General features: G+C 45.6%; 2 protein-coding genes across 4 annotated transcripts in view; one reads left to right on the forward strand and one right to left on the reverse strand.

Moving 5' to 3' along the window:
• Positions 1 to 588: 588 nt before the first annotated feature.
• On the reverse strand, positions 589 to 17,035 carry LOC148830076 (uncharacterized). Of its 2 annotated transcripts, XM_088920353.1 has the most exons (6): positions 16,847 to 17,035; positions 14,059 to 14,216; positions 10,638 to 10,764; positions 9,249 to 9,294; positions 7,920 to 8,037; positions 589 to 6,802 (listed from the first exon to the last, which is right to left on the reverse strand). In XM_088920353.1, exons 1-6 carry the CDS (start codon positions 16,963 to 16,965, stop codon positions 2,697 to 2,699), a joined length of 4,674 nt encoding a protein of 1,557 aa, XP_088776479.1. In that variant the 5' UTR covers positions 16,966 to 17,035; the 3' UTR covers positions 589 to 2,696. The 2 variants fall into 2 exon arrangements, with proteins under 2 accessions (XP_088776479.1, XP_088776480.1); XM_088920354.1 differs by lacking the exons at positions 14,059 to 14,216; positions 16,847 to 17,035 and adding an exon at positions 11,683 to 12,067.
• Positions 17,036 to 18,848: 1,813 nt separating this feature from the next.
• Positions 18,849 to 27,321, forward strand: part of ddx10 (DEAD-box helicase 10) — a 107,756-nt gene continuing 99,283 nt past the window's right edge. For both annotated transcript variants that reach the window (XM_088922082.1, XM_088922083.1), the window contains exons 1-8: positions 18,849 to 19,136; positions 19,419 to 19,479; positions 20,334 to 20,464; positions 21,405 to 21,563; positions 22,321 to 22,441; positions 22,745 to 22,934; positions 26,282 to 26,408; positions 26,753 to 26,915. In XM_088922082.1, coding sequence (XP_088778208.1) covers positions 18,918 to 19,136; positions 19,419 to 19,479; positions 20,334 to 20,464; positions 21,405 to 21,563; positions 22,321 to 22,441; positions 22,745 to 22,934; positions 26,282 to 26,408; positions 26,753 to 26,915 — 1,171 coding nt within the window. In that variant the 5' untranslated portion in view covers positions 18,849 to 18,917. The remainder of the gene's footprint in view (positions 19,137 to 19,418; positions 19,480 to 20,333; positions 20,465 to 21,404; positions 21,564 to 22,320; positions 22,442 to 22,744; positions 22,935 to 26,281; positions 26,409 to 26,752; positions 26,916 to 27,321) is intronic.

The following is a 27,321-nucleotide window of genomic DNA, read 5'->3' on the forward strand; positions in this document are numbered from 1 at the left end:
CAGTGCTGTTTTAATAAGTGGCTCATCTCCAGAAAAGTGATTCAGTAATTTACATTAGAAACTACTGTCTGCTCTTAAGACATCCTGTTATACGTAACATAAAAACACATTAAGTTACATACTCCCTTTGATAAAATAAAATACAAATGGTTTCTGTTTCATGCACAGCATTACTAAAACAAACCATCTTGTACTAGAGGGCGTTTTCCCCAGTTCTTCTTAACAGCAACATTTTCAAAACTGCAAAACCATTCACAACCTTTGCACAAAAGAATTATACAGAGCCGCGAATCATCTTTGAAACACCAAAATGAAGAAGGATCCAGACAACAAAGCTTAAACTCACATTTTAAAACTTTACTTATTTTAAATGAAAAAAGGAATTTCGCACTCCCGTGAAATAGTCAAGCACACTGTTTTCAAACCAAAATAAAGCATCACTATATAACAAATAAACAAATAAGATTGTAGCAAAATAAAAATGTAAGATCATTCCTTTAATTTCAACAGACAAGGAAATTGAACAGTTTACTTATATAAATATATGCAATTTCTCTGTAGCTTATCCCTTTATCAAAATAATCTTAAACTGTAATTTTTGGCTATTACTTTATTATTTTACATTAACATTCTTACTTAAAACAGTAAAAAAACAAATACATTCAGTTGTCCACAAAAAACTTAAATAAGACATTATTAAAAATATACATGTACAACATAATGCACACATTCAATATGATAACCTGTTAGCTGTCATCTTAAATATATATATGCAATTCTGTACATTTTGTAAATGTTCACAATTTCAAATGAGATTCAGATATTTTAGTTGTACAGACCAAAAGTGTGATATAAAGATTCAGCTGTAAACCGTTTCATTTAAAATATTTTAAAAGAAATGTATACCTTTAAAGTTTTTTTCAAAATAACTATGTATGCACACAATTTGAAAAATCCAGCCTAGTACCAGAAGCAGGAACATGATCAAGGTTTTTCACCCCCCGCCCCCTCCCCCACATTTCATGTGCCTTCTGGTTGTTGTTCACCGGAGCACGTAAAATGAAACACAAGCTCTGTGATTTAGACTTGGGAGCAGCACCAGCCTGGGCCCCGAGCTCACCAAGGCTGTGTCTCGACTGCACTGGGATGGGGTACTGCGTAGGCAGGGGTGGGCCAGCCAGGGGTCTGGGCACTACTGGGGTTTCTTCACAGACAAAGCTCATTGTTGCCTCAGCTGCACCAATTTAACGACTTCTCCTTGCCCTTAATGTGCTTCGGCTTTGAAAAGACCCGGGAAATGTGCAGACACAGGAGCCCCCAGGGTCATGACCGCCTGCGCCCTGCTCTCAGGAAAAGCAGGCTGCTGCTGTAAGGGGTGTTGGTCGACCAGTAGGTGGTGCTCTTCTCCCTCACCTCCAAGCCAGGGTGACGACAGGAGTCACTACTGTATGGTGTTTTCTCCTTTGAATGACACAGTATGTTAAAACAGATGTCCGGACCGCTTGTGGTCATTAAAGTTCCCAAGGCACTGTTTATATCCTCAGGGTGTTAACCCTGGGGTCCTGGATAGATCCCACTCTGGGCTTGTACAGTCTGGCCTCCCTAAAGTTCCACATCATTTCAATGGCACAGAGACGGCTGTACTGTTCTCTCATAGGTGGCTTCAGCACTTCAGGGTTACTTGAAGGGCCGCATGTAAAGTGCTCTGGGATCCTTTGGGATGAGACGTACCATACAAGCGCAAGGCATTTTAGAACAAATACCAAAGGAGTTTCATGATGGTTAAGCTAAAAATACACCATAATTTTTAATTTGCTGGTAAATACAGCTGGTGCAGTCTGCCATAACAAAAGCCTATCAAATACAAATATATATAATATATAATTTGAAAGTCAACTAAAGTGCCTTTGTTTTGTTGAGCTTCACATGCAGAAGTGCTATTCTGAGAAATGCACGACTCATTTTCAAAGGTGTTTTCTAAATTTTTGTGCATCGTTAAAGAAGAAAACAACTGTCTGACTACAAAAATGGTTCACCTTGATTGAAATGTCTAATTATACAGGAGCTACGTATCTCAACGTACTGGTGGTTTACTGGCTTTGGTGAATAAGAACATGAATTAGTCAAAAATATTTGTTTTCAAAGTAATCATGCAAACAATTAGATTAAACTGTGAAACTGGTTTCTACTCTTACAACTGAGGAAATTCAATGGAGAAATCTGCTGTAGAATTTGGAAATATGGTCAAGTGCTCTAAACTCTTTGGCAGTAAGTATTTTTTATATTGTGCAATTTTCTAAGTGTACTTCAAGCTTCGAACAAGCATTTACAGCAACATTTACTCTAAGACTTAGCATGGAATTATCTTTATCTCTCTTTGTTGTAGCCAGACAGAATATTGGCAGCAGTGATGCTAAAAGATACAAGCTGTAACTGAAACGATACCTGCTGTCACCCTTAAAAACAAACACTGGGACGTCATAATGAGATTTTCTGGGCGATAGCATCACACTGGAAAAAAAACCCCGCATAAAGCTGGAGTGTGGTTTGAATGGCAGAAAATAAGAAATCAAAGAGTGACCAAACATAAAGAGAAACAAGCTGGAACAATTACTACAACCACAAGCCAATTTTACCCCTCTCTTTAAAGAAGGGAAAGTCTGTAAAAAACGAGAATCCCCATATGGTCCGGGGCTTCAGAGTTCTGATTCTCTGTCCCGCTCGTCCGCGTCCAGGTAGTATTCATCGTCGGTGGTGGTGTCAGAGTCAGACCCCTCGAAGGCAGAGGGGGTGCTCCTGTAGCTCCCGGGGGGCATCAGGCCCTGGGGAGATGGGCTGTCCTGGGACGTGAAGCTGCTGGCGGAGGAAGAGCTCCACAGCCTTGATCTTGGGGAGGAGGAGGAGGGAGAGACTTCATCCTTCAGCGATGTAGGGTTCTCAAAGCAGCCCGGCTTCCAGATCCGTCCCACGGTCAGGGATTTCTTAATCTGGCCCAGATACTGAGCCTGCTGCTCTGCGCTGTATATGGGAATCTCTGGGGGCTTGACTTTGTACCCTCTTCTTGTGCGAAGAAGAGTCCTGCCCGTCTTGTCACACTCCGAGCTTTTGTCCGGGTCATAAGAGAAGGCATAGGACCGTGCTCGGGAGAAAGCGTCCAGACTTCTCTCGCTCGTGAGTTTTGCGGCTGTGGATATTTGGTCGTACCCAGACGGCCGGCTGACGTGGACGCTGCTCACCGAGTAAGACCGGCCCTGCTTCGGCCGTGCTTCTGCGGACGAGAGACGCTCGACGGGGCTGTGTGGGTTTTTCAGACCTTTTGAGTTTGCAGGATGTTCCCCTGCAGCACAATGCGAGTCGCCTCCACGTAGGGAGGTGCTGTCTTTCCGAGCAGACTTGCTGTAGAATACCACATTCGCGTTTTCCACATCTTCCAGAAAGTCAGGTCTGTCACCGCCGAGCCTCGGGCTGGCAGATGACCTCCTCCCAGGGATTGTGCTGTAACCCGTAGGAGAAAAGCATTGATTTTTGACTGGTCCATAATCCTTGGAAGGCCATTGGTTTCTGTTCACCTTTATATCTTTTATGCTTTCTGGACTGCTCGGGTTTTCATAACTACTGGCCTGCATGTCCTCGGGTACGCTGCCCTTTCTTAGTCCATGTGTCTGCTGGATGCTTGAATACTGCAGGTGGTAATTATCATTTACCAGCTTGTTATTATTGTTCAAAGGCTTTAAATACACCCTGATTATCTCTTCATGCCAGTCCACTTCTCTGGGGCTTTCAGGTCTTTGCCCGGAACTTGTCGACGAGACTTCCACCATCTTCTTGCTCTTTTTCCTTGATGTAAGTACCTCCTCCTCACGCCACCTGGCACTGAAGGTCATCTTTGTGCGATTTTGGACCTGCTCAACTTTTCTGTCTTTGACTAATGGGGCAGTGCCGTTTGCTCCGACAGTGGAAGACTGCTTACCTCCCACATCGGGCGGACCTCTCTGGTCTTGTCTGCTCCCGTTCAGGACGCACTTCCTGAGAGGCTGTTCCAATGGACTGCTTCCTGGAGTCCTTACTGAAGCTGCAGGATCAGACCCGAGGGGCTTAGCTACAGTCCGCCCTTCATCTGTCAGACCGCATGGCTTCATCAGGGAGGGAGCTCCTGCATCATTCCGTCCATTTGTGTTTTTAATTGGATTGGCTTCCCCATTTCCATCAGGCACGAGGACTCTGCTGTCCACATGAGCACGGATGTAACTGTCATTTCCAGTAAGTGTGTTATGTGTGGGAGGTCTGGGATGAACTTGAATGCTTTCAGTCGTCGGGGGCAGTGAGGCATCTTTTCTGTACCTGGGGGAGCACCGCTCCACACCTGTTGTTTTCCCAGGTGGACTGTCTGAAATGTGGCCCGGCAAATCCGACGTGAACGGAGCAGGTTCTTTGGGCAGAGTGGCCCAGCTTGTGCCCGACCCATCCCTTTTGACGCGACTCTCCTTGTCATCTGGTTTTGCGGCCTGGGGTGGGGGAGACAAATTATACTGCATGGCTATGCGGTGTATCCTCTCAGACGCAGATCTCATATCCGCGAGGGGCCAGCGGGCATCGCGGCATGGGCTGTCATCTTCCGTTTCCGGCGAGTCGCTGCCATCCCTGTACAAGTCATACGACTTTGCCCTCCTGTGATGGGCAGGAAGAGGTGACAGCTGCTCGGAGGTGCTGCTGGGCGAGGTCCGAGCAGAGCTGCTTGTGGGGGAAGTGCTCAGTCTGCTCCCGTACCTGCTGGTGGGCACAGGAAGGAGGGATTGTGGTGAAAGGTCAGGAACCACATCTCGGCAGCGGCTCTGAAGCTCACCTCTGGGCGAGCCGCCGTCGCTAGTTCCTTCGTTAAGATCAAAGACAAAGTGTGAGCTGGGACGCCCCCGAGAAACACTCCTCCAGTAAGGAAAGGCCCTGCTGTCACCCCCTGGGGTGGCAGGGGAAGGGTGGCTCTTGCACTGCATCTCCTGGTCAGATGAACGCCTTGCTGGGGACAAGGACCCACAGCTGGGGCTGTGATGCTGTGGGGATAGACAAGCCTTTGATCCGTCTTCACTCTGGGGGGATCTGGACGGTGAGGCAGGGCTGCTGGATAGACCTGGACCGGGGGAGCTTTTGTACTTGTTTTTTTGGGAATGAAGAGAATACGTGTCTGTGGGGCTTGGCTGTGGCGCTGAGCTGGTTTCGCCATCACTCGTGTTCCTGTCTCTGCTGGGAAAACTGTTGACGGGATTTCGGGTAGATTTCTCCTGGACAGAAGCCCGCCGCGTGTCCCGTTCTACCGGGGACGGCTGGCGAGCGAGGCCGTGAGAGCCCACGTCGTCCTGCGCGTGATGCGCTGGGCCCCACTGGGCCCCACTGCCCGCAGAGGCACGACCGAGCGGCGGGGGGCTCAAGCCAGCACCTGACAGACACAGCAGAGACTCTGCTCTTGAGAACTGCCTCCTACATCCTACATTCTCCCCGTAGTCCTCACCCAGGCCGCCCCTGCTGTATCTTGGGGGAGAAGGCGGTGGTTTCCCATTGGCGCTGAGGCTCAGTGCCTTGTAGGAATCTTGGGATGCTCCGCCTTGCTCCCCAGGGCTGTTTTTGGGAGTGCTCGTGAAGGGAGTAGTACAGGGGAGAGAATGCGGAGAGTGCTCGCTGGGATCAAAAGGAACGCTGCTGGTCCTCCTGAGGAGTCCAGAATTATATCTCCTCAGAGGAAACCCTGGGCCAGTGACCTGCTCCCCCTGATACACGGGGCGGTGTGCTTTACAGAGACTGGTCTGTGAAAACCCCCCGTAGCTGAGAGTGTCTTGTGTAGGACGCTCAGACTGATGCTTTCCTTGTGGTGAGCTGACTTTACTGTCTCCTGCGTTTCGAAAACATCCCATTTTCCTGACAGTTGAGAAGGAGTCAAAAACGGGGCTCTCGACTGTTTTACTGCTCAGAGGGTCACTACCCACAAGCCAACAGGCTCCTTCTCTATGTCTGCTCCCAGTGGACACTACCAGAACTGGAGAGTGGGGAGAGAGGTTTCTCGCTTGGCGGTTGTTGGTTTCACAAAATACATCTCTTTCAGTTTTTGTTTGTCTCTTCAGGGTGAAAAGAGGTTGAGAAATAGCATGCCTGCGAGTAAGTGGGGCAGCGCAGTCCACACTGACAGCGCGATTCCATTTGAAAGCATCTCTTTCCTTTGCTTCCACCCTGCATTCTAGTTTGTATGAATCCGCAAAGTCTCTTTTCTGCCGAGTCATGCCTCCTGCCAACAGTCTCATGGTATCGGAAGCCATAACGGAGGAGGTTGGACAGGTTAACGGGATAAATCCAGACTTCGAATCGAAGTTCTCATTTTCTTGACGTTGTGAACTCAGAGAAGTCAGTGACTGGCACCTCCTCAGCGCAGACAAGTCGATCACAGGCCACTGTTCACTGCTCCCTGCAGAATTGGCCTGGCGTTCCTCAGCCACCGGCGTCTGCAGGTCTGCTGCTGGACCCCGTGTCACTCTGTCCTTCCCTTCAGTGTCAGTGACAGCTGTGCCTCTTGGTCCCTTCGCCGTGCCATGTTGTGCGGTTACTGTCAGACGCGCATGACGGGTGTCCTTGGTCGACTGCTGGCTCTGCTCCTCCTGTAGCAGCCCCGCTGTTGACTCGTCTCTGTCCGGCAGCGCCAATCCAGCTGCTTCCTCTTGGTTGAGATCTTCTTTCTGTTCTAATTCAGCCCAGTTGGCACCCGGGTTCCCAAGAATTTCCTGATCCGGTTCAGTGAGTCTGTTGTCGAGGTCACCTAAGACTTTAAAGGAAAACAAAGGATTACTGTCGAGTAGAGGCTTGTGTCTCTCTTGGACATGCAATACAGGCACACCCAGCGTGAGAAATGTGGATTAGTCTTCGTCACAATGGAAAGTGAACAAAACATTCTCAAACTCTCCTTCCCCCGGTTCCTCCCCTGGAATGTCAAGTGACTTGCAGAAGCTACCATACAAGACAGTCTTTGATTTCTACAGAAGTTCACATCAGGGGACATTGTGCACATTTACTATTTCATACTTTGCTTGAACTAGGTTCCTATTTTTTTCTATGCACTGCATAGCCCACATGTAATAATATATCAGTATATTGTATACATCACACTGTATTCTGCAATAAAATAAAAAAAAAAACATTCATGAATTGAAGTTGAGTGTTTTGTAACCCGGAGAGTATAGTACTGTCTTGTACTGTACAGTGGTCTGTTTTTAGGAATTGTGCCAGGAAGTGTGGATAATTACTATAACAACAATAGCCACTTAGGGAGCCGAGTCTTCGAGGAGATTAGGCACAGTGTACAGTGAGGACTGAGGGTTGCATGTTCAATATCTGAATGCACAAAATGAGGAAATAATCACAGCCTTGGCTTCATTGGAGATCAAGCCAATGGATCAAACAGTATAAAAGAAAAAGCATTATCCTGTACCAGAACTGAGCCCTGTTATAACGAATATGATACTAAGGGAAACACTTGATGCTGAAAAAACTTTATGAATGTCCCTATGTGCAGAGTGTGACAGTTTTCTGGCTGTAGGAAATGACTTTTTTAAATAACTGACAGCACTGAACAGTGTGTCAGTCACGCATCATGACTCATTTTTTGACAGACTAAGGTGCTTTGAGGAGGCCACAGGGGGAAATGGAGAAAAGCTGCCAGGCTGAGCCAGCACATGCTCCTGCTGAACACACAGGCCCGCTGCCACTGCGAGCACACTTTCTCACACGACTGCCACCTCTCCAGCTGCTGCACCAGGACTCCCTTCATGTGCACAAACGAATCTGGGAGAAGAAATGCATGTTGGAAATCCCAGCTGAACTACCGCTCCGACTCTGGATCCCGGGTGCTTGTTAAAGACAGCAGCTCTGGAGCCACCACTCACCAGTGAAGACCTCCTCTTCCAGCTGTCTGTCCGGGCGGCTGGTCCGGCGGCGAGAGTCTCCTTCCGCGGCCTGTTTGTCCTGCTCATCGTGCGAGGCTCCGGTGTCCGCCTGGTCCGGCTGCAAACACAGGGAATCGCGGTCATTTCCTCTCGCCTTGCTGCCACGTGCTCACGGGGGACAGCGGCCTGGGCGTGCGCAGCTGTCCCCTGTCCCAAATCTCCCCATCTGCAGCCTGACCCGAGTGACAGCAGAACTGAGGAGCAGCAGAGAAGCACCTGGGCTCTGTGTCTGCCAACACTCCTCATGCTGGCTCTGAAAATAGTTTCGCCTGGATTCCTTCGCTTTATCAACTTCATTTTTTGTAACTTAAGCTTTCTGAGCCTCTGCTTTCTTCCGCAATTAAAGCTGAAGTCAGAAATGATTGCTGCCCTGCCTTGCCATGGGTCAGGGGTATCTGTCTCCAAATCCTAATTAGCAAAAGAGAAAAAAGAAAAACAGCCACCTCTGTTTCTAAACGTTTTACAATAATGTTGGGATTTTTCATTCCATGTTACTGCGTGAAATATGTACAAAATATTTAATTGCATAAACAGCTCTGGTACAAATATCTGAGCTATGCTGCTATCCTAACAGGCCCTCTGTGTAAGTGTGTGTGTGTGTGTGCGTGCATGTGTGTGTATATACACACTCACAGCAAGCACATCCCTGCTGATGTGCGATGTGGTCCTTAACTTTCAAATGAAACTTGATCTTATAGGTAAAGCTGCTTCATGTGGGAATTCTTGCAGTTCTTGTCTTGCAGTCTCTTACAGGAACCATACTGGGAGTGGAAAGGGCAAGAATTCAGTCACACTTTCGCTTCACTTGGGATTGGAGGCACAACCATTTTGTTGTTGATGTGGGAGCAGTAACATGTGATCTGCGTAGGAGTGCAAAACTGGCAGAAGGGTAAGACATCAGCCGTTTGGGTTGACTGTGGGTTAGAGCTGCAGTTGTGTTTAACTGAAATGCCTTCCTTGTCTAGCAACTGCCACATTAGACAAAGTGATTCATCCCCTGATGTGTTTCTCAAAACCAAAACAGCTGGGTGTGGTAAACAACATCTGCCCCTCTGCCAAAAACCAGAACAGGGTTACTTCATCCCCGCTGTGAAGCAAAGTCTGCCCTCTCACCCGCACACGGGCTGTTTGAAGGGTTTCACAAGGAGTTCATGCGTCTGTCTAAATCAATCACAGCCCTGGTTTGTTTTAACGGCAGCAAAAAAAAAAAGATTAAACAGCCAAACTCAAACACTTCACATTCTTCCCAGTCTGCCCCCAGGTGCTCACCTCTGCTTCCTCTCCCAGTCGCTTCCTTACTGCGTCCTGGTACGTGCTACCGAGAAGAAAAAAACATTGTAAAAACAATTACAGGTTAAAAAAAACAATTCTCACATCTCGCCTTATTTTTGTACTTTACAAAACCACACTGCCCTGAAATGCAAATCTGAATGTGGAGGCTGGAATTAAAATTTTACAAAATAATTCCTACGTTCCAACTGCCTTAATGCTTATGCCTCTATGCCAGAAACAGTTTTTCACTGACAGTTTTGCAATCTGTAAAGCAGGGACACCTTTTGGTTTGCCTTCCTTATCCATCCTGCAGTGCTTGAGTACTGATACAGCACAAGGACCAGTCAGGCCCCCCATCCTCTTATTCAAGCAGCTTCAAAGAGCATTAATGTTCTGGGTATCCCTGACTTTAGTTACAGGTCTTGTGTATTTATTGAAGGCTCTTTAATAAGAAAGCTGAGCCCGTCATCACACTCAGCCCATCAGCCCAAATAGCAGAGACCGCCCAGGCTCCCCAGTGTTACAAGCTGGGCAGCATTCCAACACACGGGTCCTTCCTATTTTTACACACCACTGCTTCCGGTGACAAGCAGGGCTAAGAGTTATTATCCACCAGGATTATAGAGCAAAACAAAACAAAGCAAGCCGTACTACACATCTCACATTACGGAAACAACTGTAACATCCCTGGAGATGAGATCCCATGCTTATCCGGAATATTAACCTTTCAATAGACATAATAAGGTTATGACAGAATCCACCAAACACCTAATTCCCCCAGCCTGCTTTCTAGCTTCGCCCTGCTTTCTTTTCAGATTTATCCTCACGTCAGGCTGCTCTTCGAAGAGTTAATGTAATGTGTTTAAGCTGTAATTGCAGTAACCAATAAAGGGAAGGTGTTGGTCTTACACTGAGTGTGAAATTGCCCTTCTATTGTCCGCTGTAGTCCACTGTTGTGTAATCATTCTTCAGGCATGACTAAGCAGAGATGGGCTGATAGAAACAACAAACCACAAAGATCGCTATGGCAGCCTCCCTGGGGACTGTGCTACCTTAGGCAATGGACAGCTGGGAATAGTCTTACCTGGCTCTAACCACTGTCATTCATGGCAAGTTATCTTGCTTTCTAAAGGGAAAAGGTAGCTGATGCAACACACCCTACTGGTACATCCCAAGAGGCAGAAAGCACCTGCAAATCAGGAACAGTTCAGCAGACTCAGAGGGCAAAGGGCAGCTCCACAGGGCCTCCCGGTTAATCATTCACTTTGAGGAAGATAACAGCATGGCTGGTCTGAGCACTGATTTCTTGCATGCATCATGTCAGGCAATCATCTGCATGAGCACAAAATAATACGGTGAAGGCCATGACTGGGCTCTTTCCTTTACCTGTGCTTTTTCCTTAAGGCGAAGAAAGAGGCAAACCGATTTCGGAAGGGGCTGCCGTTCAAGACGGCGCCTGCGGTCATGTCATCACTGCAGCCTCCCACAGCTCTCGTCTTCCCCACTTTAAGCTCTGGAAGACAGGAACAATAAAAATGACTGGACCTTAAGTCAAAAGGAAAAACCCATCTTTTATTTTCAATAACTCTTTTGAGAACACATTTCAATGCCTATTTCTAGTTCAAGAAGCCCATTCATGGTGCCAAAAGGGATATTTGTGTGCTTTCGGGACTGCAGAAGCAGCTTCCATTGCCAGAAGAGGTCTTCCTCATCTGCCATTCCATATTGTGAAGCCACTGCAGTGTCCTGTGTCCTGGGTTAATTCAAACCTTCAGAGCATCCTGCACTCACAGGTGTCTTTCCTTTGGGTGAAGGGCAGTGAAGCACTGGGCTTGGAGTTTCTATCTATCTGCTACCAGAGAGCAGATAGAAGGTTTATGGTTGACATGCTTCTGCATTGAAAAAACTGGATATATAGACAGTTATTAACTGAGTAGCTCTAGAAGTGCTGGACAATGCCCTTCACCATTTTATATTTTATATTTATTTTAGAAAACTATCAAAACACAGGGCTGCAGTATTTCAACAGGTATCAAGCTTATTACTGAAAATGAAAAGTCTGTATGCCCTGCTCCAGTAGAATTTAAATCTACTCCGATATTGATCTATTATTATAAATTCCACCAGAGCGGAATTATTTGATCCATTTCTCATTTCTCTTCCATTTCACATTGGCTCTGTGGCTCAGGATCTGCGCCCGTGGCTGGAAGGTTGCTGGTTCAAATCCCGCGGCCGGCAGAGGAATCCTACTCCGTTGGGCCCCTGAGCAAGGCCCTTCACCCCAACTGCTCCAGGGGCACTGTATAAATGGCTCTGACCCCAAGCTTCTCTCCCTGTCTGTGTGTCTCATGGAGAGCAAGCTGGGGTATGCGAAAAGACAAATTCCTAATGCAAGAAATTGTATAGGGTTAATAAAGTGATCTTATCTTACTCTTATTGCAGAAATTCACTGCATTGAAAATTCCATGAGTTGGTCTGGAAGCCACTCTCCTTTCCTTGATGTGGTTATTGGTGACCCATAAACCTGATTTGGCCAGGAATGCTTCTTCTTTCTTCATTAATTACAAAAGTTTAATAGTCTTCAATCATGTGACTCAAGGTAATGTAGCAGGGTGGCGCAGCACACAAGAGACCTGCTTAAAATGGCCTTTTCTTACTGTCTGAAAAGAATGAATATACGATTACACCTTTTTTTACCCCTTTTTTTCTGGAAAAGGCTTTTACCAGTGCAGCACATATAAACAAGATATTGACTTTTCCAAAAGTTGGAATAAACACAGTCCATCAGGGTGTTTCTGTAAAATGCAAGATCTCGCATTCTTTTGCCAGCTTCTGAAAGCTAATTAAAACAGGTAATGCTGACGTAATTCATTCAGGTAGGTAGACAGATCCACCAACCTCAATATTCTACATGTATTCTCAGATTTCAAATCTTTTATCTAAAGAAGAAACACCAATAGACCCTGAAAGGAGCTGCAACAATGATTTTGCTTATTTTACTTGTAAAGCTTTTTGCACTGAAAGGTCACAGAACCCCTTGTGCTCTGGGACTGCCCCTGCCTGAATGATGTACTCAAATGTCCTGCCCCAGCCTGGATAAGCCCTTGTTCCTGAGGAGCACAGGGAATACTGACTGAGGCCTTCGGATCACATGCTCATTCCAGAATGATCTCAGCAGAAATCGTGTTGGGTGAGGATAATTTATAACTCCTTGTGTTAAAGCGAGACACCAGAAAGACACCCACAAAGCACTTCACTATTATTGAAAGGAAAAATTTGGATTAAATCCCATCCATGGCTTTTTGTGTACAGGTCATGACTAGAGGAGAAACAGAAACCTTAATGGCTGGAGTATCTGACCGAGAAAACAGCTGCCTTTTCTGAGTTTCTACAGAGCAGTCACAGTAGTCCTGCCAGCATTAAAAGACACAAAACGTCTTGTATGTTTATACCAACAGGCTCCACACTCAAACACAATAAATACCAAAAACAGACTTTTCACACTGAAGCAAACAGCTTTTTATGGATATTTTTCTGGCCATGTATACTGGTTATCATCACTCCTTCCAGAGAGATGGCCAGTTTATCTTCTCATGATTGCACTGCCAAGAACACACACACAGAGCTTTATATATCGTCTATATATTTAAATATCAGGAGAGAATTCTTATAATACAACACTCTGTGACTCCTCAGAGAACATTTCTGCCTGTTGTTGGCTCGTGGGAACATTATATTCTTACACAAGCTTTTGAAGACTGTTCACATATTTTAAGGTCCTGGAGTATGCGTCATGTTGCATAATTCATTAGCATTTACTCTGTGTAAAGTTGTCCTTCTATGTAGTTAATGTTTCTGTGGCTGGTCAGTGTTACAAAACTGGCCTGTGAGCAACCCCAATAAAGTGAAATTCTAAAATGAAATGATCCGATATTTAATTATATTAAAAGGCCATTCATCCACAGACAGCAAAAACTGAGCATATCCAGGAGAGAAAACCACAGGATAATCCTTTAACTGCATGTTCTGTGTTCTGTTGTATACAGTATCACGCTGTGGAAACCGGGTGTGACAAACATTTCTGAAAAATAATTAATCAAGGCTGTCTTAATACCACCATTTGCCACTTTGGCCAGGCTGGGTACAGTATATCCATACTTTTGTTTAAAACAACACATCCAGATGTGGTTAATAGTCCCTGCAGATCAATCAACACCCACTTCTGCTAAGGGGTTTAGCTGTGGTGAAAAGACCTGTCTTGTGAGCCTGGGGGGGTATATTCAGGTATTGCCCCAAGACACCCCCAGTTGCACTGGCTTGCAGACATTGTTCTCAATATTGGAAAGATGTGCGTTACGTTGTCATTTTACGCTTAGCTAGCGCTAAAGCACTGACAGCCTGGCCAGAGGCTGTCTCCAGAACTGGTGTAATTTCCCCTGGTGTTTAGTGGTTGAATTCCGTTCTTTGGGCGTGTTTCTCTTTTATACCTCTTGTATTTTGTGGCTTTTTGTCTGTTTTGAAAAACATGGTTTTGTGTTGAAAAAGACCCCAACAAAACAGTCCCAAATGTTTAGTAAAATAGTTACCACACCCATTTTTCAGTCTAGTGTCAGTTTACTGCAAAGCCTCATCTTCACCTGGTGCTGCGAATCTCCTGTGAGATTGATCTTGCTTCTCCTGACACAGCTGCAGCAGGCACTGTGGGCTTTGCTTTCGGATTCTTCTTTTAAGAAACCAAAGGCTGCCCTGAGGACCATCCATGCTTCTAGAGGAGCTAGTACACTCTCCCTGCTGTGAGGGGCCTCACCTGCTCTTAGCTTCTTCCTGTCCTTAACCCGGAGAGATTGCTGCAGCAGGGTGTTCACGTTGGACTCATTCTTGTACTTAGCTTTCTTAATTTCCTCAAACCACTGTCCAGTAACACCTCTCAGCCACCTCAGATCTCTCCTTGTGTGCTCAAGTTGCCTTCAAAAAAACAACACAAAGCAATAATTAACAGAACAGTCTGTGACATACTGTAGCGCACATGTATTAGCTCTAATCACACAACATCACAATTGCTGTAGATCTCTTAGATTTGAGAGTTGATTTTTTTTATACACCTGGCAAGACCAATGGCAGCATGAAAAAGCAAAACCATAAGATAATTCCAGCAAGCAGGACTACTGTAATAAAAACACAAACACATTTATGCACAGCCACACAGGTAGATCAATACCAGCAGCGAAACACAATCTCTCGCTAAGGTATAAAAGCACAGGTCTAAGTGACTGTCAAGACCTTTGATCACTGCCAGGTGCCCCAGCATGAGGTTGTCATGATACTACACCCATGCTGCAATTACAGAGGGTGTCAAACTGGTTACTTCGGGGATATACTCTCCAGAAGCCGGAGCTGGCAGGGACAAAATGCAACAGGCAGGTCTGCACAAAATCAACTTAAAAATACCCCTCCGACAGTCATTTATGCCAAGTCAAACATCCCTGAAGAACTCTGCTTTATGTCCTATTTCAAACAGCCTTTCATCCTGCCAATCAAAAATCAGGAGAAACGAGGAGAAACGTGGAAAAAGGAGAAGAAACGTGGGGCGATGGCCATAGAAATGATTTGAAAAGGTTCAGCTATATAAAGCAATGCTTTAAATCCTGCTGTCGATTCGTGTTCCGGTTTTTCTGTTTTCACGTTCACTCTGATGTTGATCTAGTGCCAGATGTTTTCATGTCAGAGAACAAAGTAAATCACTTTAATTACGGCAATCTTAGAACCTGTTTCCAGGGATCAGTTAAAGCTTGTATCCAAAAGAGGGTGATACAATCAACAGATGATGTCTTATTCATTTATACAGTACTTGTCAGCACAAAACAAAATTGATGCGAACAACATAAGATCAGAATGGGAAAGGCAATCAGGCAGTGAATCTACTGCACTTGTCTGGCACGACTCAGGAAGAAAGGCCAACAGGGACTGTAGGGATCCACCTCTGGGCTTCTGTCTTTTAGAGCTCAGCTTAGATTTTACTGTGTTGCACACTGGAAATGAACTTTATTACACATTTTAAACAACATTAAAATACTGCCATATACCAATTCAGCACTTTACCAATACAAATACTGTATAAAGGTTTTCACAATTCCTTCAACAATTCTACTGTTTGCAAATTAATCCGCTGGACAGACCAGGGACTCCTGCCTGGTCCTGGAGATGTAGTCCAGTTGGTCGTGTACAGTAAGTCACCCTGAATCAGGGGCTCTCCAGTCTGGTCCTGGAGCTCCAGTCCAGTTGGTCCTGTACAGTAAGTCACCCTGAATCAAGGGCACTCCTGCCCTGATCCTGGGGAGCCTCCAGGTTAGCTTATAGCACACCCTAAATCACCTGTTTTTTTTTCCCCCAAGAACAAACATTTCCCCCAAGAACAAACAATATTTCTAAGAAGGGAATGCATATCCTTGAGGGCTAAAGAATATTCTGATTTTTGTTCCAAATGTTCGATTGAACACACTACCCGACTAACTAAACACAGGTCCAGGCCTGCAGAAATGGGTGGTTTTAAACGCCGCCTATAAAATTGCCCGGTCTGGGGCTTCTCAGGACCAGGCAGGAAAGCCCTGTGATATACTGAACTTTAAATGGTTTCCTAAAAAGTCTGTTGTCTCTTTACAAAAACTTTAACATCATTCTTAACTAGACCTTGAGGCCAAGTCCACTGTCAAAATCTGGTCTTTAATAAATTTTGCACATAACAGGCTGCTTTCTAGAATGTCACAAGCTGGTCTTGTATAGTCCACAGGCTTATTTTTGTAAAACGACAAAAAGTAAGTCCTGCGAAAGGATCTTAAATCTTGTGTTGCGCTCCGTGAGCGCCGGTGATCATACTGGCATCACTGAGAGTCGGGAGATAAGTGTCAGATAAGGACTGCAGGGCTCCTGTGGGTGACTGAACCCGTGCCAAAGCACACCACCCGTCTGTAAACAGGTAAGAAAAGCCCACAGTGGGCGTGGGTGTGCGGGGAGTGTGTGACACAGACCTGGACATTGCTAAACATTAAACTTGGGAATTAGTACCGCTCAGGACCCGAAGGGCTGGAGCTATAACAGTCTATTTTACAGGTCAGCAAAAAAACAATCTTTGATAAGCACACTGTATACCACAGAGAGAGAGGACCGTAGGAGGACAGTTTAGCCCTCGCATCAATGAAGAGGCAGCGCGTCGCAGAGCCGAAAGCGCTGTCGCGGTGTCGCTTCGCGACAGCTGGACCCCGGCAGACGTCGATTCAAAACACATTTTTGAAAAGTTTCCGAAACACCCTGCGAAGAACTTTAAAACGCCTGTTTAAACCAGATGTCGTGACATGCGCGTCGAAATGTATATCAAGTTTCAAGAATCCTAAAAAAAAGTTTCAAAATCAGCTGTTGTACTATCGAAATTGACTATAGTTATAGTGCAAATTATTATTATTAGAAACATGTTTGTGAACGGTTGCAACGCTCGATCCCATACAATGGCACACAAAATGGTTTCAGTTTTGCCTTTTTTCTTCCCTCACGCAAGCTAGCAGTGAAGGGTTGCGAGAAACACTGACAAACTGCTGCCTGACCTGATCCTCTGCTTGTCGGTCTCCTTCAGGCGCTCGTCTCTCTCCAGCACTCCCAGGATCTCCCGCACCTCGTCCTTGCTCAGGCAACTGACATCCACACTGCCGCCCGCTGCTGTCATTATACCTGGCTGGTCTTGTTCTCGCCTTCGCTGTTAACTCTTGACGCTCCAGAGCATTTTCTCACAGACGGGCTGCCAGCAGCAGCAACAACAACAAAGACAAAAAAAAAAAGCTGGCTCCCAAAAATGCGGTTTGAAATTGAGGGCGAACCCCATTCCTTGCACAGGCAGGAACGCTGCGCGTCTGCCGAGGCGCTCGCCCAAGCGCTCCGGGGCTCACCTCAGCGCAGGCGTGTCCGGGAGCAGCGCCAGCAATGACGGCCGGCCGCCGCTAGGTGAGGGGGGGCGCTGTTAACCCCCCGTCCCCTCGCAGGTCCATCGCGCTCCTGGTTATTATTTATAGGCAAGAAGGAAGTCCTGTGCATGGCATGCTCTAGTATATGCATGATCGGTTGTCTCTGTTTTTTTTTTTTAATTTTGAAGGCAAATGCGGAAAGACTTTCCAGTCTTGGGTTTCGGCTCTAATCATCATCATCATCATCTTCATATTTAGGAACAAGTAATAGGTTTATTCCATGCTGAAAAAAAAGAAGAAAGAGAACACAACGTTTCGGCCGTGGAGCCTTCTTCAGGCTTCTCACACCTGAAGAAGGCTCCACGGCGCGTAGAATTCGGTCTCTTGCAAGGCAAATTCAAAATAAATCGAGGCATTTCTATTTTTAAGGCAATGGTCGTCAGGGTGATAAGTGACTCTCGCTTTCCAAAGGGGTATTTTACTTCTTTATAATAATAATTATAATTAGTAATTGCTTAAACTTATATAGCGCTTTTCTGGACACTCCACTCAAAGCGCTTTACAGATAATGGGGATCCCCTCCACCAACACCAATGTGCAGCATCCACCTAGATGATATTTAATATTTATTAAATCAATATCTTTAAATCAAAGCACTCCACCTCGCAGAACAACGAGGTCGGTCGAGACTGCAGACTCACGGGACTAACACTAACACTTCTCCCTGGGCTGTGGTGTTTTCCGAGTAAACTCCTGCAAACCTTGTACAGTCAGTTAAAAAATACTTTCTCTCTCTAACTTCTGCTTCGGAGCATTCGCTGTGCAAACATGGGTGTACCGCCTTCATATCCTTTTCTATTTGCCGATTATCAGCCAGGATCTGTACGTCAGAGAAAGTGACTGCACGTTCTCTGCACTTCAAAGGGGTCGTTTCAAAAGATCCGCTTTACTGTCGGTTATTAACCTTGAGTGAAATGAAATTGTGCGAATCGAAGAAAATACTGATTGTGTTTGGAATTGCCATTAGCTATCAACGAGATATCGATCGGGAACAAACATGACAATAAGAGATACTAGTAAGAATTTGACCTTTAAGATAAATTATAAAAGTGTTAAATAATCTTATAATATGGAAAAAGTAAAAACGTTGTGCGCTATCCTAAGCTCATTTACAGTACTTTCCACAAACATCCGATTAGAAATGCAGCTCATTTTCCTTGGCGAAAGTGCGCCACCTTCTGTTGGACATGAGAACATCATCTTGGCCCTGGATAGTAAAAAAAAACTTTTACAGCAAACGAAGACATCATGGTAGACAATAGCTAAAAAAAGAATAATCTAAGAAGGCAGACAATTGAACACAATATTAAATAAAGTTAATATGAATAACATTTTGTGCCAGGAATATCACATACTAAATAGCAATTAATGGTGAATTTACAAACACTTTTACAAAATGGTGTTCTCTGACATTAAAGACAGATAACAGCTAAGGCGTTACTATCTCTCAATAACTATGGGATTAAACCAACAAGTATTAACGGTCTTAATACACTTAATAAAAGTTATTTTTTGTACAGTACAGCCATTGCTGGAAGCGTAAACGGAAGTGTGGGTGTGACGTCACTTCTGTGCGACCGACAGTGTTGTGGTGGGAAGTCACGCTGAAGCCTGGGGCTCCCATGCTGGATTGTGCTTCACTACAAACAGCGACGACATGGCCGGGGAAACTCAGGGGAAACAACCGGCTGCTCCCAAAGTGAAGGCAAAGGGGGGTAAAAACAAGGACACGCAGGATCCTGTGAAGAACTTCGAGCGGTGGAAGAAGAAATATGACAGGAAGAAAACTCGCATTAAACGGGATAAGAGACGCAAGAAACCTGAGTGGCAGATCGAGAGAGAGCACATCAATAAACTGGTTAAAAAGTACGAAGAGGTAATGCACACATAGCACCGCCTCACCAGAATCATTACGATTCTTAAATATGTTTCTTAAATACGACGTTTTGTTTCGGAACTTCGTTACATTCCTTTCGCAGGCTTCGGACACGTGAAACACGTTCGAATTCAAAATAATATTTGAAATGTATGTTCCCTGTTCAGTACACACAGCCGGCTTTCAGCTGCTGTTCAGCAGACCCCCAAATCCCACTTCATTGTGTTGTTACAAACGTTTTACCTTCACGTCAGTTCCTTTTGCATTTTTTTTGTGTTCCAGATCAATCCCAAAGAAGCTGTGAAATTTTCAGATTTCCCTCTGTCAAAGAAGACCGTGAAAGGTATTCAGAGGTCATTGTGATTTAATTAGAGAATTTAACAGGAGGTCACGGAACACAGCGGTTTACAGTAAGAAGAGTTGCTGTACTTAGTGGAGTGTGGAATGGTCAGACTTTATAAATACAGGAAGGCAGTGTTTATAAGGAGGCAGAACATTTGTTTCTGCTCCCTAGAAGCTCTTTTCGTACTCCTGTCGTCCTTCAATCCAAAATATACTTTCACTTAAATCGTGTCGATTCCATTAATCGAATTTGAATGCCTGAATCGAAATTTCATTTTCATCCCAAATTAAAGAGATGTAGCCGTTTCAGCCTTTCTGTGTGTGAAGTACTTGTCTAACGCTATTGGTTGTAATGGTGTCTTTATTTTTTCTGTGGATGCTCATAAATAAAAAATAAATTTTAAGTGTTCTAGTCCATTTAAATATGGTTATTAAATATGAAGGACTGATGCTCGTTTCATTTTTAGCCTTAATCAGTGTGCTTGTCCAGCCAGTCATTTCTATTCTGAAATCCGCTGATCTTAATCATTTTTATTGGATCTCTTGAACAATGGCCACAAGAAGGCAGCATACTCCAAGCGTTAAAAAAGAACAGATACATTTATTTCTGATTTTATAATAATGAAGCAAGTATTTATTTAAATCATATTTATATTTAAATTTGATATTTATTGTATGATTTTTCTGGGATTATGGAAGCAGTCAGAGGAAGTTACGTATAATCTTGAGGGAATTCATTTTTGATCTACTCCTTGCAAACAGTTTACATGGAACAAATTAAATTGAGGGGCGGCTGTAATTTATTGAGTGCGCAGTTGTGCCCCACGGGTGTTCAGCTCTGTCTTTGTGTTCCAGGTCTGTTAGAAGCTCAGTATCGGCTGCCCACGGAAATTCAGAGGCAAACGATTGGCTTGGCGCTGCAAGGAAGAGACGTGCTGGGCGCAGCAAAGACGGGCTCTGGCAAAACTCTGGCCTTCCTCATCCCCGTGAGTGGCTCATTGCTGACGATACAGGCATCGCGGTCGGAGATGCACCCAAATGAACATTATGATTCAGAGGGTGTTTAGTAACTAATCGAGGTTCAGAATTAGTCCTGACACCAGCTTAAATTGTGAAAGTCCCTCAGGAGTCAGGGGGCACTGTGCCAGGTCCCATTGCATCAGTCATTCTCTATGAACTGTTTAGTGGTGGATAAATAAATGGCTTAAGAGACAAGAATTTATTAAATATTATATTTGTATGTTAACTACAGTATATGTAAAGACTACTGTTTTTCATTTAGAATGAGTTTTAGAGCCCATTTACTTATTATATCTAGCATCCATGCTGGATCATAAATGCACCGAAGAGTAGATTATGTTGGTAAATTAGACTGTGGTCAGATATAAACCTGCACAAGTCCATCTGATCAGGTAACCCTGTTCTGTGAACACTGCCAGCTCCTTAACTTCTTACCAGTACTTGTAGACTTGTGTTAAGGTGCTGAACAGTTTTTTTAGCCCAGGGTTTTCTGTGACTCTTGTGAGGCAGGATTGATTCCTAGACATCAGCTCATATCCAGGCCCTGCAAGTGTTGTGTTGATATTTCAGTCGGGTTAGTTCAATAAAGTTCAGGTGGGTAGCTGCTCAGAATGCGTAGTCTGCAAAAGAACAAGTAGTAAGTTTATTCCATGCTGAAAAGAGAAGACAGCTCACACCTGAAGAAGGCTTCACAGCCAAAACTTTGTGTTGTCTCTTCTCTTTCAGCATGGAATAAACCTATTACTTGTTCCTTAGTTGAATATAGACGACGTTCCCGGCTTTGTTAAGTTAAAATGTCCAGATTCCTCGAATGATGTGTCCTTGAGGAAGAACCATTTCCTTGCTTCAGTTCCTAACCTGTGCTGTGGTTTGCTGGCGCGGGATGAATGTTTTCCCGTCGCGCAGGTGCTGGAGTGCTTGTTCCGCCAGCAGTGGACAGCGGAGGACGGGCTGGGCGCCCTCATCATCTCCCCCACCAGAGAGCTGGCCTACCAGACCTTTGAGGTCCTGCGCAAAGTGGGGAAGAACCATGAGTTTTCAGCGGGGCTCATTATTGGAGGAAAGGTTTGTTCCACTGCCTTGTTTAAATTGCATGTGGGCCTTGCTGTGTACTGCACCACTCCGGTGCTGGAATGAATCGAGACCCCCCCATCTCCACTTATTTAGCAACCGGACTGTGACCTTGCATCCCCTCTCTGCGGTGGAGAAGGCTTTTAATGCATGTGATTTCATGTAAAGCTGGGAATGTTCCTGAGCGCATGCCAGGTTCGCTCTGCTGTGGATTATGCACAGGCTGCCTCGCGCTTCGCCTGCCTGCGTCTCCTAGAGCCCCTGACAAGATGAAATCAGTCAGTTCGCTCTGCAGTGGAAGTTTTGTCAATACGTTGTTGAAATGCAGAACGAGTTCTGGTTTATTTATGCTTAAATCCCGGGGGGTGAGCAGTTTTGGGATTTTGTATATTTGTTTTGTTTTTTGTGCTTAGAACAGCATTTAAATGCTCTACGTCTATGTTTTACATGTAACTGGAGGCAGGTGATTAGAGTAAAGCAATCCAAAGAATTTTAAGACGTATCAGAGATGCCCTTTTCCCCAAATGAGAAGGGAAAGAGTATAAAAGGATCAAGCTCTCTCTACAGGGCTTTAGAAGCTGTGCTGTACTGTCACTAGTTGGTTGCCCTATATTGATATTAGACCTGCACAGCTTCACAGTGGAAGAGATGAATTACTGGGGTTGCAAATAGAAACAGGTTGTGTGCAGATGTGAGACCTGGATGGCGCTGTTCTTGATTGTGCTCCTGCTGTCGATTCGATGTTCTCCAGGACCTGAAGCACGAGTCCGAGAGGATCCATCGCACCAACATTATCGTCTGCACCCCAGGGCGCCTGCTGCAGCACATGGACGAAACCACGGCCTTCCACGCTTCCAGCCTGCAGATCCTGGGTATCCCGCTTCTCTCCGCCTGGCAGCTGCTGGTTTCGCGACTGGCAGCCGGCTTTGTGTTCCTGTTTCTTGCCTTCTGCTGGGGACAGTAATCAGCCTCTCAGCTGGGTCTTGCAGCCCTGTCTGCTGCCTCGCCTCTCTCTTCTTCCTCCCACATCTCCTTGACCGTCCTCAGTCACATGCGGGCACCTTTTCATCTGGCTCCGCTTTCTCTGGGGCGAGTCGCCTTCGGATTTAGGCATCGGGACGATGTTGATGGTGGGAAAAACCCTTTGTGAGCCGTCTTATCTTCCCTCCCTGCAGTTTTGGATGAAGCCGATCGGATCCTGGACATGGGCTTTGCCGACACGTTGAATGCCATCGTGGAGAACCTCCCTCAGACCCGGCAGACCCTGCTCTTCTCTGCCACGCAGACCAAGTCTGTGAAAGACCTGGCCCGGCTCAGCCTCAGAGACCCACAGTACGTGTGGGTGCACGAGAAGGCCAAATTCAGGTAGGCACTCCAAGCGGGGGTCCCCAGCTCTGTGGGCTTTCTGGGCTTGAACCGATCGGACACTCACTGGCCAGGTAACAGATCCCTGCATCTGAGCTCCTCCTGGCGTTAAGTGAACCAAGAGCACTGCCCTTCTGCACAGCAGTCTATCTTGGTGCCTGTTCCCAGTGTGGACTGGAGCAACTTGGGTAAAGTACCTTGATCCAGGTACAGCAGCAGCCTCAGTAGGAGGGACTTGAACCCACAACCCTCCAGTTACGAGTCCAGAGATGCAGCCGCTATGATATGCTGCCCGTGCAGAGGATTGTCGGGGGATTCCTTGTTCTGGTGAAGGTGAAGCAGATCTTTTTCATGCTTCTGGAACGGAGGGGTGTTTAAATACTTTGTCCTGTGAGTGTATCTAGAGCAGTGGTTCCCCAGTCTTGGTCCTGGAGGAGCACTGGCTCTGCTGGTTTTCCTTCCAGTGGAGATCTGCATCTTCAGCGCTGATTGATGACAAAATTGCTTGCTTTGTTGAGACTACAAGTTGAGAGCTCGGTTTTTCGCCCTTCCTGCGTGTCAGAAATACTCACTTTCAAGGATTCTTAAGCACATGGAACTGAACACAACAGAAATCTGCTGGCTGTTACTTCTGACTAAACAGTTCTTATTAGTTGTACAATTTATGATGAACAGGCAGTTCAGGTAGGAGGGACTCTGTCCTGGGCACACCCACAGCGGGGTTTACACTGTTGGACACGCCCTCAGGTTTTGCCTTCTGCAGAAGCCCAAAAGGTTCTATTTCAGGCAACACACATGAATGACAACAGGACTGAAACCCAGAAGCTGGTAAAGGGTTGATGCCAATTACAGTGCCATTTGACTTTTTAAAAGATGAAAGCAAATTTATAGGTATGTCTTAAATAAAAACTGAAATAAAATAGAACTTGGCTGAGGTGTGCCTAGGGTTGGGAGCCACTGTTTTGTTATAATGGAAATCGTAGTCTTTTTATGCAATTTGTGTTTTTGGTAAATTTGTGGTTAAGTTGGAGGTCATAAAGTTTAACAGTGTTCATTATATCAGTCAGAATGTTTTTTTTTCTTCTGGAGACTTTTAATTTGAAACGTGTTGCACTCAACAAATGTCCATTTCAGCTAATTAACTTTTTTAGCTTCAGATCTTTTAAGTTTGTGTTTTTTCAGTGCACAGTTCTAAGATATCTTGTGTTCCTATATTAAGATCACTGCTTTGGACCCTAGTGCTTTGTGCACTGAGCCTTCAGGGCAGTGGAGCCAAGTTATTAATATACAGCTCATCATGCTTCAAAGATAATTTGACATGGTGCACATCTGGGCTTTGGAGCTGAGGAATCTTAATTTCTACCAGAAATGAGCTTCTTTTCTCCTGTCCTAAGATGAAAATAGGTAAATAATCTAATAAATAAACCAATATGTGAAATACAAATTTCAAAAAACGTGCTCCAACCTTCCAGAATGTTTCGGTTTTCTCCTCTCTTGTTATCTAGCATTCCCTGAGCAAGTCACAAATTGTATTTCCTCGCTTTTCTAGGTTATGGTTGGTTGGTTCATCAATGTGACTTTCATTTATAGTGCTGGACATTTTACTGGAACTATCTGAGTGAAGCACGTTACACAGCAAGAGCCCCCCCCCCCCCCCCCCAGATTTGAACCTGCAACCTTAGTGTACGGAGATGTGCTCTGTCTGCTGGTTGCTTTCACTGCAAGTCCCACAGTGCCTGTTTTCAGTTAAGACGGCATCAGTGACTGGGTGACACCTGGGCGCCTCGAGCTCACAGGTTCCCCGCAAGTTGTGGGGTCCCTGTTGCACCGTGAGCCATCAGTCTATTGAGCGGTCCTGCCTGGCGAACAGAGTGGAGGGGCCCCTGTGCAGTGCTACCTGAGGCCTGGGGCATCTTGCTGGCTTTCCATGCCTCTGGTGGTGCACAGGAAGGCCCGGCGCTGTGAGCAGAACCCAGCTTCGCAGTTAATTGGTTCCCTCGGTTTTTCCGAGCAGCACGCAGAGGCCGAGGGCGCTGATGGGACCCTCAGTGCTACTTGGTATTCAGAATTCGGCAGTTTGAGCAGCACGTTTATAATCCGGCCAGAGCCTGTGCTCTTGAGAAGCTGTGCCTCTGGTACAACTGCAGGCCTGACAGGCCCTCGGCTCTGTCTGAAGCTCCTGCCTGTTGGATCGTAGACGGGCTAAAGCCCCCCTGGAGTGGGATGTTGTCGGTAAAGGTGCTGCCTGCTTCGCAGTTGTAGGGGTCCTGAGTGTTTCAGCATGGGTCTCTGCCACATGTTTAAAGCAGTTGCTGCCTTTGCAGCTGGTGTTAAGATGTGCTGGGAATATGCTTGACTGGCTTGACGACAGCGTTTGACAGGTGATTATGGATGCCGGGGTTTTCCACAGTAATGCCATTTGGATTCCCTGCTTCCTCCTTCAGGTGCTCTTTCCTGGTCTGTGCAAGACATGTGCTAATTGGGGATTGATTGGAAATCCCCCTTCTCCTGGTTTGTGAAGTGATTGTTCTTCACTCCCTGTCATTGCTGCATTGCTCCTGTTTACAGTTCAGAACATTTCCTAGGAATTGTATTGTATTTAGATCAGAAACAGTTACTCTGTTTTTAGTGAAGAAGGAGGAGGACATCCGTTCTGTTCACAAAATTAAAGAATATCCAGGTTTTTAAAATCTCTGAGCGTTTGTGTGCAGAGCAACCGCTTAACAAAAATCTTTGTCTCTCTAGAGCAAAGTACAGCATGTGCAACAATTCACAGTCTTGTAACAAGAGCTCAGGCCTTTCTGTAGCTGTAGCACAAGAATGTCCAACAACAGGATTAAGAAAACAATTGGAGATTGACTGAAGTAGGCACAGCTTGACCAGTCATGTTCTACCATACCCCAGCCAGTTCATCATAAATTCTGTTCATACTTGAGTTTTATCAATAGCCAGTTACCACAGGAAGCAGGAGTGTCTGGTTTGAGTCTTGCTTAAGAGAGTTTCTTTCTGCTGGTGTTTTATTTGCTCTGTAGACTTGCTCTGTTCCTCAGGGGTGAGGAAGTGTCTCAGCTCACTTCCTCACCCCTGCCACTTGTCTTTTCCGAGATGCACAAGTCTGGAAGGCAGGTATTACCCTGACAAATAACTAAAATTAACTCGCTGTGCTGTGTACTGTGCATTTTGTGTTGTCCCTTAAGCCACCCACAACTTAAGCTATGACCATGAATCAAGTTAAACTTCTAAATTAATGTTTATAATCCTCAAACATCTAGACAAAGTATATGCTATTACCCAGGCAGTACTGTTGTAAAAGGGAAGGTCATTTATATGTGCGTCTTCATTCTCAGCACTCCCGCGACACTGGAGCAGAATTACGTCGTCTGTGAGCTGCACCAGAAAGTCAACATGCTCTTCTCATTCCTGAAGAGCCACCTGAACAAGAAGATCATCGTCTTTTTTGCCTGCTGCAAGGAGGTAGGGTCATTATTGCCTTTCGGGAAAGGAAATCAAAAACACTCCTGCTCCTGTTTGACTTGGTATTTGTATGAAACAGTTTGGTCTGGGGAATTCAAGTGAAATGGTGGTGGTCTTTGGAGAAACCAGAGAAGCAAAACTTTAGGTGTAAAAAGCTTGCGTCAGATTCCAGGAGTCGGAACTATGAGCTGTTCTTCATGCATTTTAAACTCGACAGTGCTGTGTGCACTGACTGACAAGCCGTTGTCTCTGTAGGCAGTGGCATTGTGTTGGCTGTTCGTGTGTTTAAATCTTGAGAGCTGCAGTTTCCTCTCTCGGCGCTCAGCCCTGTGCTTGTGTCCCAGGTGCAGTACCTGTTCCGGGTGTTCTGCCGGCTGCGCCCGGGGATCCCGGTGCTGGCCCTGCACGGCAAGCAGCAGCAGATGAAGAGGATGGAGGTTTACAACGACTTCATCCGCAAGAGGTCCGCTGTCCTCTTCGCCACGGACATCGCCGCGCGAGGCCTCGGTGAGTCCTGCAGCTCCGCTTTAATGCCCCCCCGAGCTCCACACGCTTGTTCCTTCTGGTCTTGAGTTTTGAAGCTGCAGGCAGGTTGAAATAGTTTTGGTGTTGATTTAGAAAGGCTTATGCCTACCTTTTGATGTTCATGTACTTCGCAGGTCTGCATGTATATCCAGTCCTTACCAGTGATGTTTGCCTTCCCTTTTCACACTCCAGAATTTACTTTCTGTCTGCCCAGGATGTCTTCTGTACCTCCTCTATTGTGTTACCCTCCTATAAACACTATGTTTCTGTTGTGTTGTCTCATAAAGTGGGTGAAGAATTGATTTTACTCCAGAGTTGTTCTAGAACATCGTATTTACCCCTCGTCTCTGTTTCCTAGAGACGAGCTCTCCATGTTGTCCTGCTGTGC

The sequence above is a fragment of the Atractosteus spatula genome, chromosome 7 (genome assembly GCF_055471065.1).
Source record: "Atractosteus spatula isolate fAtrSpa1 chromosome 7, fAtrSpa1.hap1, whole genome shotgun sequence".
In the NCBI taxonomy this organism is placed as follows: domain Eukaryota; kingdom Metazoa; phylum Chordata; class Actinopteri; order Semionotiformes; family Lepisosteidae; genus Atractosteus; species Atractosteus spatula.